General features: G+C 48.9%; 4 protein-coding genes across 4 annotated transcripts; 3 read left to right on the top strand and 1 right to left on the bottom strand.

Annotated features, from left to right (window-relative positions):
* Positions 1 to 1926: 1926 nt before the first annotated feature.
* Positions 1927 to 2755, top strand: PtrM4_030250 (uncharacterized protein; the record flags this gene model as incomplete). The annotated part of the gene is made up of 2 exons (XM_066103898.1): positions 1927 to 2394; positions 2534 to 2755. The coding sequence occupies 2 exons, from the start codon at positions 1927 to 1929 to the stop codon at positions 2753 to 2755; spliced, it is 690 nt and encodes a 229-aa protein (XP_065966100.1).
* A 1587-nt stretch (positions 2756 to 4342) lies between these two features.
* Positions 4343 to 6535, bottom strand: PtrM4_030240 (GatA, Asp-tRNAAsn-Glu-tRNAGln amidotransferase A subunit and related amidase; the record flags this gene model as incomplete). Its single annotated transcript, XM_066103897.1, has 1 exon — positions 4343 to 6535. The coding sequence occupies one exon, from the start codon at positions 6533 to 6535 to the stop codon at positions 4343 to 4345; it is 2193 nt and encodes a 730-aa protein (XP_065966099.1).
* Positions 6536 to 7144: 609 nt separating this feature from the next.
* Positions 7145 to 8926, top strand: PtrM4_030230 (FUI1, Cytosine-uracil-thiamine-allantoin permease; the record flags this gene model as incomplete). Its single annotated transcript, XM_001941933.1, has 4 exons — positions 7145 to 7235; positions 7291 to 7710; positions 7762 to 7918; positions 7969 to 8926. 4 exons carry the CDS (start codon positions 7145 to 7147, stop codon positions 8924 to 8926), a joined length of 1626 nt encoding a protein of 541 aa, XP_001941968.1.
* Positions 8927 to 9533: 607 nt separating this feature from the next.
* PtrM4_030220 (nitrogen regulatory protein OTam) lies at positions 9534 to 11672 on the top strand (the record flags this gene model as incomplete). Its single annotated transcript, XM_001941932.1, has 1 exon — positions 9534 to 11672. One exon carries the CDS (start codon positions 9534 to 9536, stop codon positions 11670 to 11672), a length of 2139 nt encoding a protein of 712 aa, XP_001941967.1.
* Between the last annotated feature and the right edge of the window lie 3921 nt (positions 11673 to 15593).

Here is a 15593-nt window from a genome sequence, read left to right as displayed (position 1 = left end):
ATCGGGGTGCTGGGGGTGCTGGTACAAATGCTGGGACTGGGGGCTTGGGTCGTGTTTAGTTGATGCAGGAGTGGGACAAGAGGAAGGGTGTTTTGAACAATAAGTTTTGGTGGTTTCATATTTATACTTTGATAAATTAAACTATCTCTGTTCTGCAAATGTGGATTGTTGGTCATGTCACATGTCCTGTCGCGGATGCATTTAATTTGACATGTAGAGGGAAATGGGCCTTTTCTGCGTGAATGTGATACTGAACGTGTACATGGCCGCTATTGCAGTCACGTGTCTGTTGAATAACATCTTACATTCCTAAGTACTAAGCAAAGGCCTATTCCTGCTTCTTACAGCACTCTGCCCGTTACAGATGTCTCGCGTAGGGCAATACCATCACGTGACCTTACCAAGGCGCTAGTACCAGAAAACCCGTCTACCTTCACCTGCTTGCTTGCTTGCTCAAAAACCTGAAAAGCTGTGTTTCTTCAAATTTAACCCATAGTTTTTGATCCAATCTATTATCTCACTTCGAACAACATCTCAAATAGTACCGTCACGACGCAGTGAGCACAGGGGATACGTCGGGTTGGGGGGAGAGGGGAAGACAAGAAAGAGGAAGACCAGAAGTGCAGGCAAACGCGAAAAAATGAAAAAAGCTCTGATCGGGGGGGCTAGATACCTAACCAACTCCGACCATATCAACTCCACGCCGTTGATTGAATCCTCGCAACTACCTCAGCAGAATACATGAGCCATTTTAGTATCCAAGACGTGGCGACAAAAGAACGTTTGAAAACTTCAATCACGCAGTCTTGTGGCTACACCAAGGTAATAATCATCTGACTACGATCACATCATATCATGAGGACGTACAACGATACTACGAGGTGAACGTACTACTCGCATACGGCATGGGACTATCGCGACCGCCGTCTTCGTCACACTGAAAACGCATCTTGAGCGTTCAATATCAACTGAGATCTGCGCGAAGAAGTAGTTTTCAAGTGAGATGAAGATATGCAAGGGGGGTTTCCTCCTTGTATGTCCCACAAGATCTACAGAGGCGCGTCACCGACCCACTAAAGAAATTTACACATCACAGTGAGGGTGACAGAATATCAACACTACTACAGTCATCGAGAGCACATGTCGCACAAGACATACTCTACGCAGGGCTACCCACAGCCAGGTACGGCGAGCAGGGCGAAACGGACAGAGACATCAAAGAGGAAGAAGCTCTTGTTGCAGTTGATGAGCTGCTCGAAGATACACCGACGTTTCTGCCGACCCAGATACAATAAATACTCCAGGCCAAGAGAAAGTCGTTCATGGGCGCCCTCAAGAGATTGTCGTCATCTCGGATCGACCTCTCCATTAAGTTCATTTCCGAACACCTCAGCAAGCAAGAAGGCAAGTTCATTGTTTCCTCAGTGATCTTGTGTACGCTCGGCGTTCTGGAGGTTGCCTTTCGAGAGAATATGGGCCTCGAGTTGCTCCGCTTCGACGTTGAGTTGACAAGCAAAGAGCATTCGGCCACTGCGAAAAGCCTTTCTCATAGGCAGGATAATAATCCGTAATCCTGGTCACTAGTAGGAGCGGCGAGTTGGACCGGTCGTTCACCGCGGCCGGCTAGGTCGCACACCTCACCCCCTGTTGAAATCCGGGCTTGACTGTGCAGTGCACCGATAGGGTCATACGTTTTCCGCAAGACAAGGTTGTATACGTATACTAATTTTCCGCTCGCGAATATATCTAACTGAGATCATGGGAGTTCCGACTGCAAAAGAGGGAACTTTAGAACTCCCCTGCATTACCGATGTTGTTTTAAAGCTACACGAAACTTCCCGCAGTTCCAATGTTGTTTCAAGGATACACGAAACTCATCGCATTATCGATGTTTTTTAAAGATATAGGGAACTTATCGCGCTCGCCATGGCTGCAGACCGACAGACGTTAAGATTCGAGGGCCGTTTCATGGCTCTGGCAAAAGACTCCCATGGCGATACTATCAACGTCACGTACTACCCATCAAGCAACCACAAGGATAAGACCCAGCCCAGTGTGCTGCGGTCAGTATACCGCTCTAACGACAAGCAGCACACGGGAAAGGATATCATCTATGATACCGTGTGCGCTGAGATTGCAGACAAGGCCACACCAGCAGTCATATCAGCGAAAAACATTACTGTGTGCGGCTACGCAGTATGGAGCACACTCGGCAAGTTCGAGTTATTGTCGAAGGAACAGCTACAGACAGTGAACGGATCAAACACCACCGCAGGTCTCAAGAGACGCCAAGACCGAGACATCATCAACGACCTCCAGTCAGCCAAGCGACGGCGGCTGGAGCTACTACCCTCACAAAAAAAGCTGTCAATGGCGAGAACCAAGATGTTCAGGGTACACTTATGAACTACAAAGTTCCAATGACTAGCCAGGATCTTCTCGACCTCAAGCAGTTAGAAGCATCGAAGCACATCAACAAAGATGTGCCGAGCCCGTGCATGGGCAAAAAGAAACAGGGGAAACCATTCGATAGATCAGTGTGGGTCCAGTACAAATCGCATTGAGGGGGAGTCCTCGCCCTGAGAAGCTAGCGGCGAAGGAAGCAGAGGAGGGAGCGCAGATGGCTGTGAGAGAGCCCTCTCTGCGATGGTCATCCACACCAGAAGAGTATGAAGAGATTCGCAACACCAGCTGGGATGATATAATCTCGGATCTACGCTCTTGGGACGAAATGCTGGTTCCGCACAGGGACTAGGATATGCTGCATTAGGTGCGAGTAGACTTACCGGCGTTACCAGGGGATTGTCGGGGAGGACGGATGGCAGTTCAGACTTTCTTCTTCTATCTTTGCACGAAATCAGTACACTTATTTCTTCCTGGCAAGCAACGTCTGCGATATGTATATTAACAATGTGTTACATGTTTGAAATACCGCGTGTTTTTCCTCCTGGACTGTGGAGAGATACAGTGTGCGCTGCATTGATGGACTAGGAGTTTTCCAGCAGATAAACAAGTATCTAATAAATAATATAACAATAAGATATAAAACGTAAAAGGAAAGCAGCCATACAACAAAAATGAAAAAGACATTATCGACTAATACAAAAGTCTAGACGCAATCACCTAGGTGTCATTAAATACTTGACAGTGTGGGTAAGCACCTAATAGACGTATCTGGCGACTAGTGTGACCATTGTACACCAGTATGTCAAGTGTTTTATGACACCCAGTTGCTAACTTCTCCCCCTAGTAAACTCCGCACCCCTCCATCACCCAACTCGATCCCCAAATTGGCGTTCTCTGACACGGCAGCCGCCTCATCCACGAGTGTTTCCAGCTCGCTCCATGGTACCAACATACACGGCTCCTAACATTATCCCGCGGATGAACCAACGGCCGCTGACTCCCAAATCTACACGTTGGAATGCCAGATGGGTCCTGTCCTGCGTTTTGATTCTGACCGTGCGCTCCAGCGTGGTTGGTTCTGATAGGCAGTGGTGTTCGTCGCACTCGGTTCTTCTTGTTCCTGCCGGCTTTGCGATGGAAGCACAGAAATGTGTTGATGTCATTGTTGGGAAGTGTACGGCTAGGTCTAGTTAGTCGACGTTGTGATGGTCTGGGTCTGAGAAGTCGAGGTGCGAATGGGTGAGAGGAGGGGTGGGATGGTAGGGCGTGGTGGGGGGAGGTGGGGGGAAAGAAATTAAGAATGAGGCATGGTCTTCGCGGGCCCGGGAAGTCTTGCTGTAAGCAGTGGGTACAAGATGAGGCTGCGAGAGGTCTTTCCGACAAGGTGATGAACGCGAGATCTTGTTTAGGAAGATATGGGTGCCATACTTGGCCGCAAACACGGTTGAGCTTACAGTTAGTTTCTCTTGTGATTCATATTGTGTCGTTGCCACATCATAGCGGTTCGTCGGGTTTTGCATTGCCAGGTCGCCTTCTAAAGGCATGTCTTCTATGACGCGGAGGAAGCAGTGGCTGTTGTATTGGCTTGCTAGTGTGGAGGTCATCATGATCTGTGTTCTTGGAGTCTGATGGATACTGCAGTGAGTGATCTATAAAATACAGAAGCTGTAGACTTACCTTATATAGCATCCTTGGAGGGTGGTTTGGAGCGAATAAGAGACCGAGTAAGAGATTTTGCTACGAACCACAGTATGTCTTGGGAATACTTGAAGTCAGAGAAGCGACTGGATATATTTAAATGCTATTTGAACATGAACTAAGAGACATAAAACATCTTGTATCATGTTGAGTCTGTCAAGCTCAAAGGTGGACTTCCCAGTCGTACAGTAAATCACATCACGAGAGACATCCCTTCTGTGAAAAGTGATAGTACGTTTCACTGCGTAAAACTCTTTTCGAATCTTCTCGCAATCTCCAGCAGCTCAGCATCAAGTCTAGAGCCACTTAGCAATGTTATGCTGAACGGCAACACACCCTCATCCGTCTCTTGACCACTCAACTCTGCAACAGGATATGTACCTGCGGGAACAGCAACACCACACAAGTCCAACACATTTCCACAATGCGTAAACTCACCCAGTGTACTGTTCTTTCTGATGGGATCAGCAAGCACTTCTTTTATTTTCCAATGTGTAGGCGCCGTGGGTACAACAATGACATCCACACCCGAGGCCGAGTATGCAAACACCTGTTCCGCTTGTCGTGTGTAGAGAGCTTTGGCTTGTAGATCGCGATATGCATCTACGGCTGAGCTCTTTCGGTCCGTGACAGCATCCATAAGCTGGACAGTCACTGGGTGTAGGGCTGAGCGGTTCTTCCCCAGGAAGTCGTCGGGTAGAGACGCCAAGCGTTCGGAGACGAACGTTCCATCGTAGAGCAGTTGTCCGGCTTTCTGAAATGGTGACCAGTCTATCTGCGTGAGGACTCCACCCATCTTCTGGAGTCTTAATATTGTTTCGTTGAACATGCGACGAGCAGGTGTTGAGCAGATTGCCAGTGCCTCAGGAGGGGGAACGCCAAACTTGAAGGTACGCGATTGCGGCCCAATACTGTTTATGTGACGCTCAAAGGCTATTTGGGGTTTTGCGTAGGGATCGAGTGGGTCGTGACCTTCAAGTATTTGCCATACCGTTCGAGCATCAGACACAGTCTTGGTGGACAGCGCAATGCAGTCTAGAGATAGACAAGCTGGGGTGATGCCACGGAATGAGATGGTCCCGCGCGTAGGCTTGTATCCAACAATGCCATTGAAGCCAGCAGGAACTCTTCCTGATCCAGCCGTGTCTGTCGCTAGCGAGAAGGATACGAGGCTAGCTCCGACTGACACTGTGCTTCCGCTGCTTGACCCGCCGCTTATATAATCCTTGTGATATACTGAGTGAGGGATGCCGTAAGGGCTTCGGCATCCCACAAGGCCAGTAGCCAACTGATCTAAGTTGGTCTTTCCAACAAACAAGGCACCTTCTGCCATGACTTTCTCATAGACGGGAGCAGAGACCGATGGTACATGAGTAAGTGGTGGACATGCAGTTGTAGTAGGAATACCAGCAACGTCAATGCTGTCCTTAGCACTGAATGGCACGCCGAATAATGGCGGAAGAGCACTCCGGTCGGGATACTCCAGCTCCAGTCGCCTTGCGGCCTCCAGAATGGCTTCACGTGGCTGAAGATGAATCCATACTGCCGAGTCTATCTTTTGATATTCTTTAATCTTGTCGTAGATTGCCTCAGAAACCGTTACTGGCGAAAGACCATTCTTGTAGGCCTGTTGTAGAGCAGGTATGGTGAGATCACCATCAAATGTACGTGGTGTCTGGGGAGGTGTCGAAGCGACTTGGATTTTCTTGGTTGAAACGTGCGCAAGAGCTCCCAGCAAAGGCTCCAAACAACCGATGAAGCCAAATAGACCTTGGGACCAATGTATCATATCCAATGTCGTTTCCTTGAAGCAGGCATCATTGTATCCACTAGTGGCTTCCTCAATCCCACAGCATTCGAAGCCGCGATCATTGGCTTCTCGTATCGTTGTAGCGAAGCAGCATTCAGTGGTGACGCCAGAAACGATCAAATGTGTAATGGCTCTCGCTTTGAGTTGATGAAAGATGGTCGTATTCCAAAAAGAGCCTTTGCCGGGTTTGTCGATGACTACCTCTCCGGGAATTGGTTTTAACTCATCTATAATATCGTGGCCATGCTCTCCGCGAGTAAGTAGGCGACCTAGCTCTCCTTTGTCGCCGATGACTAGCTTGTGTTGTGTGTTACCAGGCGCAGCTTCTTGCCTGATTAGCTTTGCCGAAGGGCAGTCTGAGAGGTCCGGTTTGTGGCCTTCGCGAGTATGAAAGATTGCCATCCCCGCGCCCCGACACGCTTCAAGGAGTCTCTTGGTAGGGGCGATTGAAGCCTGGACGGCTTTCAAGTTCCCGCCTTGTATCTCGCCAAAGCCCTTGGCCAGCAAGAAGTCGCGCTGCATATCAATAATGAGCAATGCAGTATGAGCCAAAGGGAAAGAAAATGCGTATGGCTTCGCATCAAAAGAGAGGACGGTCGAATCAGATGCCATCTTTGCCATTTTGCCTACGGTGTGAAGTGTGAAGGACCTGTTGGCCAGAAGAGTTTAAGCAGATGTGGGCAGATTTATCAGTTTCAAATTGAATTCGTGAGAAAGAAATCACAGCCAACGCCGACTGCGCAATGATACGCCATTTCCACTACGTTCAATATATCCGACAACTGTTGCGTTCTCGAGGTTCGCCGTAAACGGCGAATTGGGCGGGCCTACGGCGGGCGGCGGCGCGAGATTCAAGGTTCCTTATCAAAGATGCACCAACTCCCATTCGGGCTTAGTATCACTTACTGATAAGCTACCCCGAGGGCAACGGGTGGCTTACACTTCATCGTATCTAACCCCGCTGCGAGACCGGCCGTACTTGGGAAAATGCGTACTTCCACTGATTGTGCTACTGACGCTTATACGTCTCCGCGCGTCTCCTTGCGCGCCGGAGGCTTATATCTTGATAACCTCCAACTGGCCCGAGGAACTCATGAACGTTGAATTTCCGGAGGTGATCCCGGGCATGATCTGGCCGGGCTATGGTATTAATGTATCGTGTAGAGCCTTGAGTTCATGTGAAGTGATAGATAAATTATTCCTCTCGTTACTCCCGCTGCCGACCTGACCATGTCTGTACTCAAGGCGAAGCTCGCACCTCACCTCCATCGCAGAGTTCCATTCAAGAGTGGGAAGTATGGCTCACGCTGGTCTAACAAAGGTATGTGAGGAACTTACAATTGGGGAAGTCTGTCTGACGATTGACTGATTGCCAGACCTGGATCCGGTCCCTCCTGAAGAGCGGACTTGGGGAGGCATCGACTATTGGGCATATTGGTGTTCGGATATGCTGGCTCCTCCGTTGGCGTCTACCGTCAGCAGTGTCATGGCCCTAGGATTCACGGCCAGAGAAACTATACCCATCGTCTTCTTCGGCTTCGCCATCTGCAGTGTGGCGATTACACTTACGGGCAAAATGGGTGCGACGTATAATGTTCCTTTCCCCGTCATCGTTCGAAGTGTCTTCGGCATGTATGGATCAATCCCGGCCATTTGCATCCGCGCTTTCGTTGCCGCGATGTGGGCTGCTATCCTCACAGTCCAAGCTAGCAACTACCTGCAACGCTGCATTGAGGCCATCTGGCCGAGCTTCATCACTTTCCCGAATCATTTGCCGGAAAGTGCCGGTATAGACTGTAAGACATAACCAGCTGCAAAATCTGGACAAATTACTGATGTCGTGACAGCCGCTGGATTGCTTTGTTTCTTCTTGTACTGGTTCTTACAGACTGGGCTCGCGATCATGCCGATCTCCAAGCTGCGGGTCTTATTCTGGGTCAAAGCTATCATCGTTCCTCCTACATTCCTTGCCTTGTTCATTTGGGCGGTTGTTGTTACTAAAGGGTAAGCAGTTTTGTGATGTCACCTACGGACAACGCTGACTTGATATGCAGTGGCGGGCCGCTCATCAAGGGCAAAGTGGAGCTAACTTCAACTTACATGAAAACCACATATTCAGCACTTTCCGGTCTCAACGCGGTCATGGGGCTTTTTTCCTCGCTCGCTGTCAATATGCCTGATTTTGGACGGTTCAGTAAGGACAAAATGGCTGGTAACCAACAATTTTTGGCACTTCCGGTAATAGGAACACTTGGAGCCCTCACGCCGATTTTTGTTACTGATGCTCACTCATACCTATGGGGCGACTTCGAATGGTATATGCCATCTGTTATTGCCAAGTTCGATTCGCGAGCCGCAAAGTTTTTTGTGTCCGCCAGCTTCCTCCTTGCAACCATTGCCAACCAGATTGCAGCGGATACATACCCATTTGCGAACGATTTCTCTGGTATGCTGCCAGAATATCTCGACATATTCAGGGCCAATATCATTATCTCGATCTTTTGCGTCATAAGCATCCCATGGCAGATTATCAAGAATGCTCCGGGTTTGTTGGCTTTCTTAAGCGGTTACTCCTGTCTCATGGGACCACTAGCGGGCACGATGATATGCGATTACTATTTGGTGAAGAAAAGCAAACTGAATGTGGATCATCTCTACACTGACCGCGGCATCTACTGGTATAATCGAGGCTGGAATTGGAGGGCACACGTGTCCTTTGTCGTCGGGTTTGCTCCTCTTCTGCCTGGATTTGCGAAAAGCATCAACACCACCCTCGATATCGGCGGCGCTTGGAAGATCTATACCTTCGCTTGGATCTTTGGCTGTTTTCTTTCACTCGTCACGCACTACGTAATTTGTACTTGGATCTCTGTGCCGACTGATGCGCTAATCGAAAGCGCTGTGTATCCACCACAGAAAGGAGATACTGATATGCCGGTTCTTGAAGGCGAGGATGCTTCAACGAAAGAATCATACCTGGCAAGGGAAAAGGACTTAGCGGAACTAGCTTAGGTGTGATGAGATTGTGCCTAGACGTCTTAGCTGGAGTGAACCAAGTCAAATACAAACAATGCGCAAGCTCCTCTACACAGATAACTTCATATTGGCCCAATGTCAGTATGTTGATGAACAGACCCTCTTATAACGTTGCAATACCACAAGCGCGGATGTTTCTCTTGGTACATAAAAGGATAGCCTGCATGCTCATTTTGAGATCAGTTCGGGCTGGAAATAGACTCAGTAGTAGTAGTCTTGGTACAGTAGATGACTAATCCACTATTGGTTAGCGTCTTGATCAGCTCCACTTTGACTTCTTATCGTGGTGCGCCTCAACGACCTTTTGATTGCCTCGCCCCTTGCCAGTAGGCCCGGTACACTGTTGTTCCGCAATCATAACGTCAGCTATTTTCCTTGTGGTACTAGCATCTACATCTCGTGTGCGTTATAGGACCGCGTCAGTGTCGTGAGCCAGGCCCATTGTCCTGGAAACATAAGAATACTGTAAGCCACTTGCGCGCTCCTTTGTAGACATGAACCAACAACTGCAACCATGTCACCAGCGTACTATCACTTTTGATGTGTTTGATATTTACATGCGCCACCAAAGCCACCACCAACTATGAACTTCGATCCCGAGGATATTTCCCCGCCAACTTTTTCTCCACATACGACCAACGCCCACAACGTTAGCAAATCAAGATCTCGGCGTCCATGTGACTCTTGTCGTCGGCGCAAGTCACGATGCGAGATACCAGAGGGTAATGGGCCTTGTGTTCTTTGCCGTTTCCATCGCCAAGCATGCACATTCGATGAAGCTCCGCAACCCCGGAAGCGGCGAGCCGTGGCGGTTGACGAATACTCTGAGACCAGCGAACCTATCCGAAGTCACGTACCGTGTGTTTCGCACAGTCGCGGCAACAATACCACATCTGTGTCGCCTCAGGATGTTCCGTTTAGCATCCGACAGGATCCGCCGATCGATGACTATGCGAACTTACCTGGACCTTCTCTGTTGAAGCAGACGTTAGGCCTACAGACGGGCAGACATAGTCGCCTGCTTGGACCCACTTCCGAGTATGAACAGTTACTTCTGGCGCTTGAACCAAGTCAGCCTACCCAGGCTTCCAATCTCTCGGTCGGGCATCTTACATTGAGGCGGGTCGACGATGCTGATACGACAACCTTCATTTCTTCGCCTGACTTTGGCACACTAAACAGTCAACATGATATCATAGACCTTGACGCTGTTGAAATGGTTGTCGCGCCTCACGGCTCTGCCCTGATACGACTGTTTTTCCGCATCGTGCACCCCAGCTTTCCAATCTTGCATAAGAAAGTATTCCTTGAGAAGTATGACCGTACTCATCGGGAGTTCTCACCTCCACTACTAGCAGCAGTATATTTACTAGCTTTGAATTGGTGGTCTTACTCGAGTGAGCTTAGCCTGCTCCAAAAACCGGATGTGTCACATCTGGAGAAGCTGGCCATGAAGTCATTGAGTAACATCTCTCACCGGCCTAAGCTCTCTACCATACAGGCAGGCTTACTTCTCCTCCAGAGACCAGGAGGAAACAACTGGGCCTTAACCTCGCAGCTTGTCGGGCTAGGGCAAGATATGGGTCTTCAGCTCGATTGCACAGCATGGCGCATCCCAGTCTGGGAGCGTGGACTGCGGAAACGCCTGGCATGGGCCATTTTCATGCAGGATAAATGGGGTTCTCTTGTACATGGAAGACCATCCCACATCACGACAATGGATTGGGACGTGCAGCCTCTGAATGAAGACGACTTCCCAGAAAATGCTGCTGATGAAAACGATGAGGATGGGAGTACCGAAGTGGAGAAGGGACGAACATTATTCTGCTACATGGTCAAGCTCACACAAATTCTGGGACAGATACTACAAGAGTTTTATACCCTCAAGGCAGAGCGCGAATTCGCGAATCGTGCGCATGAAGGGGTGCGCTCATTTCTCGATGCGGCAAAGCCTCTGCAACTTTCTCTACGTCAGTGGTATACCAATATGCCGCTTACTCTGAAGATGCAAGATATTGCTGCTAGAAAGCTGTCTAGTGTAGGATACCTCCACCTAGGCTATTACGCCGTTGAAATGACCCTGCACCGACGGATCATTCGCTCATTATCATCTGAAGATGCTCTAGAACTCCGCCACATATGCCGTCAAGCCGCGCAAACCCGGCTCACTTCTGCTTTGAACTTTGTTCAATCCCTCCGTGCTGAGCATGTCCAGTCCTTTTGGTACTCTGCATCAGCGTACAACTTTGTACTTATTGGTTCTTTCATCTCACTTCTTTGGGTGACGTCCACTGATAAAGAAGAGTCGGGGATTTATCGAGCTAAGTTAGATGAGTACCGTTGGATGTTGCGTCTTTCGAGCAAGTCGGCGGACTTCCTTGAAAATGCGCTAGCTTCTTTGAACGCGTCTACTGGCGCATTAGTGAGAGCCATCCCGGAAAACCCAGATCCGAATCTTATACTTGGTGCTTATCAGCTCAGAGCAAGACGCAAGTCGTCACTAGGTGTTGCCTTGAGTCACCTGGAGGGATCAATGTCTGTACCGGCTGCTTCGACTTCGCCAGCAGCGCGGCACTGCGAAGGCATGGGTGGAACGCTGCTTGAAGACAATGGCGGTGTAGATCATTCTTGGTTTTATGCGCTCGGTGATAGCGCGTTGGACGCTGACTACGGCGTGCACCGTGAGAGCCTGGATTCGGCAAGAAGCTTTCATGTTCCGTAAAACTTGATCGCAAGGAGGTCATTTGCGATGACAAACTTGTATAACATATGCGGGCAATATTTAGCCTGCAAATCAAAAAGCTCCAAAAGCATCAAAGTTTGGGACTTGAAATATTCAAATCTACGCTACATCAAAATTCTTACAAGTTATTAGACTTGGTTAGATTCCTTGTCCGGCTTTGGATATGGCTTCCTGGTTCGATTAGGTAATATGTCAGTATGGCGTACCAAGTATTCAAGTCTGACGTTTTCACACTTTTCATGCCAAGATCTATCGTACCATGTTTCAGCTCCACCCGTATTCGTGAAAGTTTTGTCCCTTGACTCAGTTTCGACTTCGTCCTATACCAGGCTAGGGGTTCTCTTCGATCGCAAATTTGCTGCGTCGATGTAATCATTTGAAGACTTTTGGATGGGGTGGTCTTGGGGTGGTACCTCAGGTTGACTGTACTATAGCAACAGTGTCGATACGAAGGATAGACACAGTCATTCAACACCAAATATAGAATAGTGCACATACATGAGCGTTGCCAGATTTTTCGACACTTGCTTCACAGGTACGGATAGCAGGATGCATAGATAAATACCGTATGTTGAATCGCGTCTGCATCCAACGCTCCCTTCATATCCCTCCATAGGTACCGCGAACTGCTCAGACATAGCATTTGTCTTCGCTTCCGTTGTCTCGACAACTTCTGCTTCCCTAGCAACACTCTGCTTATTCTCTCGCCATTAGGCCTTGCTCAACTATCGGCTATCCTCATCTTCACTCGTGCTGTATACGGAAGCTAGACATATTCATCGAGGGAGCTTTGAAGGTGTAGGGCACCTGTACGCCGTCCGAAGCTGTTGCGGATGTTTCTTGGGATATGATTGGCATAAGTATCCATCTGGGACAGCGGAGATCATGAGGGACATGGGATTGTACGTGGGGTATCCGTTGGCGTAGAGTGGCTTCTAAGATTTTGTCTGCCGACGTTGCTAGATGAGGTATGATTTTGTGCAGCGTAGGCTTCATCTCTGGCATGTCCACCGAAACCACCGTTGTGTGTGCTGGGAGAACCGTCTATATTGAGGATGAGCGCTCAGACGACGTCTATGTCGGGCTGTCAGTAACAGCGGTAGGCTTGGGTTTGGGTGAGTTGTAGGCGGCGGCAAGAATGAACATGCTGGGTAGAGGTGGCCCTGGAGGTTGCTGTGACTGTGCGAAAAATAACCTAAAAAGACCGGTTATTCAGCAGCTGTTGACAGATTAGCCGATGTGCACGTTTGGTTTTGGTGCCTTACATACGAGTCTCTCTGGTAAGGGGTTTCTGTCAGCCTCCGAGAAGACCTTCAGGGGCCGATGTGAACATGCATTGTCCACTGTTCACTACGCCCTGTATAGTTAATTGAATTTTGCTGAATTGGAACTAGAAACCCCGTGTTTATATTGTTGAGCTTACACCGAGAGGGATTGCCCCGGGCAGTCAGTCCTACTCAAATGGGTAGGGGCGGAAATGCATCAATGCACGCCCAAAATCAGAACCTTGAGATCTCTCTCCCTTTTGTATCTGACTATTATTGCCATTTTTAAGCTGAGATGCAATCGTCTCTTGCCGGCATAAGGTTCCCGTCTGCATGTAAGAGCAGATGTTATTACTGCGCATTCTCCTTTAGAATTAGCGTGCATGCTAAAATTCAGGTACCTCTTGCTATTCTAGAGCTTATCATCGCACCGACAGCGAAATTTTCGTGCGGGATATTAGATAACGCCTAGGTCTGTGTGTTAAGGCTAGTCGTGGATGGGTTGCTCTGTAGATTGTCTCTGTAACACTCTTATAGTACACACTGCTCTTTACGAAACAGTTCGCTTACTGTATACCGCTCACTAACTGTTTCTGCACTGCCTACTAGCTTCGTTTGTAGAACGAACTACTGGAAAAAGACCCCCTTTTTGAAAGATTTCTAAGAACAAGGTACGTTTATATAAGATGTCTGCTTACTAGACCCGCAGTGTTTCCAAGCGTGTTGCTAAGAGTGATGCATGCTTTCTGCACAAAAGCTGCTGATAAATCGCACGGCGGTACTCTCAAGTACTATTGCAAACGACACCATCGCCGGCAGCTGCCGGTCGTATTATGGATGCTCCCTTAACAATTGATGTATTGGGCAAGGCGATGCAATATTCCTTGAACACTGGCCTGACGCTTCTCGAATACTGGCACGATGCCTCTCGAACGCTGGCATGATGCCTGAAACCTGACGTGATGCCTATAAGAGCTGGTATGCCTCCTGGAAGCTGGTGCAATGCCTGAACGCTCGCGCAATTACTGTCGAAAGCGGTCTTGATGCCTCTGAGAGCTGACTTGGTCCCTGAACGCTGGCGTGATGCCTGAAAGCTGCCTTGAAACCTATGGGAGCTGGTTTGATTCCTGTGTGATGACCCTCGAAAGTGGCGCGATGCCTCTGAGGACTGATGGCTCTCGAAAACGGGCATGCCTCTGTGGGTGGTTGGCTAACCTATAGTTAACTTATAGTCCACACACCCCTGCTCCCCAAACGACACCTAACCGCCTAATCGATACCTCCGCTCCCCGGACGATACCCATGCCACCAACGGCACCGAAGATACGAAAACAGTACACCGCACGACTTCGAGGTCACCAAGCTACACTGCATGTTCAGCGCGATCGCATTTCAATACTTGAACCCGATGTTGAAGAGATCAGAGTCACCAAACACACTCCATGGTCACTTATCAACCAATGTAAAGCTCAATGTCGCGACTACAAGCTTCACAGCTCTTGTGCGCAAAACTACATGACGTTGGGAAGATGACCGTACTAAGCAAGTCGCTGCTATTACAGCCGTTACTCGACGCTTATTCGAAACTGAACGCCTCCTCTCCTCTCAAAGTGATCAAACTGGACTTTCAACGATATATGTACCAACGATGCGCGCACAGCGTATTGCCCTCGTAGTACATGGACGCAGATTTTGCTTAGCAGGCATCGTTTGGAAAAACATTGAGTTTACGATGCCGTCGCCAATGCACGGTGACGCATGTGCAGATAAACGGTGTACGCGGTGATGGCGTTGAAGGTCGCCTCCTTTCTCTTCGTCATATCTTTCATCTCCTTCTTAGCTGTTTCATTTTCCCGGCACCCCCGAGCCGCAGAATGTGTAGAGCCACAGCGATATCAACCAGTCTAAGCTCTGAATTGAGGACAGACGACCAAGAGCTCACGCTCCCAACGGAAGGAGGACTACCCTCGCCCCAGGACCATATTTGAATCAGTCCTCTCACATGCTGCAACGCGACGCATTCTACAACACGGACGCATCCATTTATACGAATGAACGATCCTACAGCCTACCATGCCATGGCAAACAGTAACAGTTTTCGTGTCATCGCCGATGTTCACTAGGGTGAACCTATACATGCGATGCACTCCGAGCTACTAAATCAACGCTAATTATGATGGAAGGAGTATTGAGTTAAGAGAAGACTAAGACGTGGTGGTGGAAGGGTAGGATCCTGGATATGCCACGACAAGGTCTACAAAGCTTGTAGTGATGCGAGTTTTCGAAATAAATGTTTTATTTGTCAGCGTTCTGGGTGGAGAATTGTCAAGACTCTAATTGAGATATTGGAAAATCTACGAAAAAAAATGTCTGGCGTTGCCCTTAAGCAGCACACAGCAAGGAATTTTGCGGAATCGGTCGGCCAAATTACGCCATGATCCGGGTGCCAATATTCAGCTCCAAGACCCCTTGCTGATTTCAGCCTTCAAGTGACTAGAACACTTGAGTCATCGTCGATTCTCAAATTCACAGCAGGATGCTTGGGAGAAATCCTTAACAGGGACAAAATCCGACAGTCTAACGGTTGCGGAGCGACACAAGCAAGCTGTTCAGTCTCAAAGCAGCAGCAGTCGCG

Source organism: Pyrenophora tritici-repentis, chromosome 1, assembly GCF_003171515.1.
Source record: "Pyrenophora tritici-repentis strain M4 chromosome 1, whole genome shotgun sequence".
NCBI classification, from domain to species: Eukaryota; Fungi; Ascomycota; class Dothideomycetes; order Pleosporales; family Pleosporaceae; genus Pyrenophora; species Pyrenophora tritici-repentis.
The sequence above is the reverse complement of the archived record's forward strand: the minus strand, read 5'-3'. Positions and strand labels throughout refer to the sequence as shown.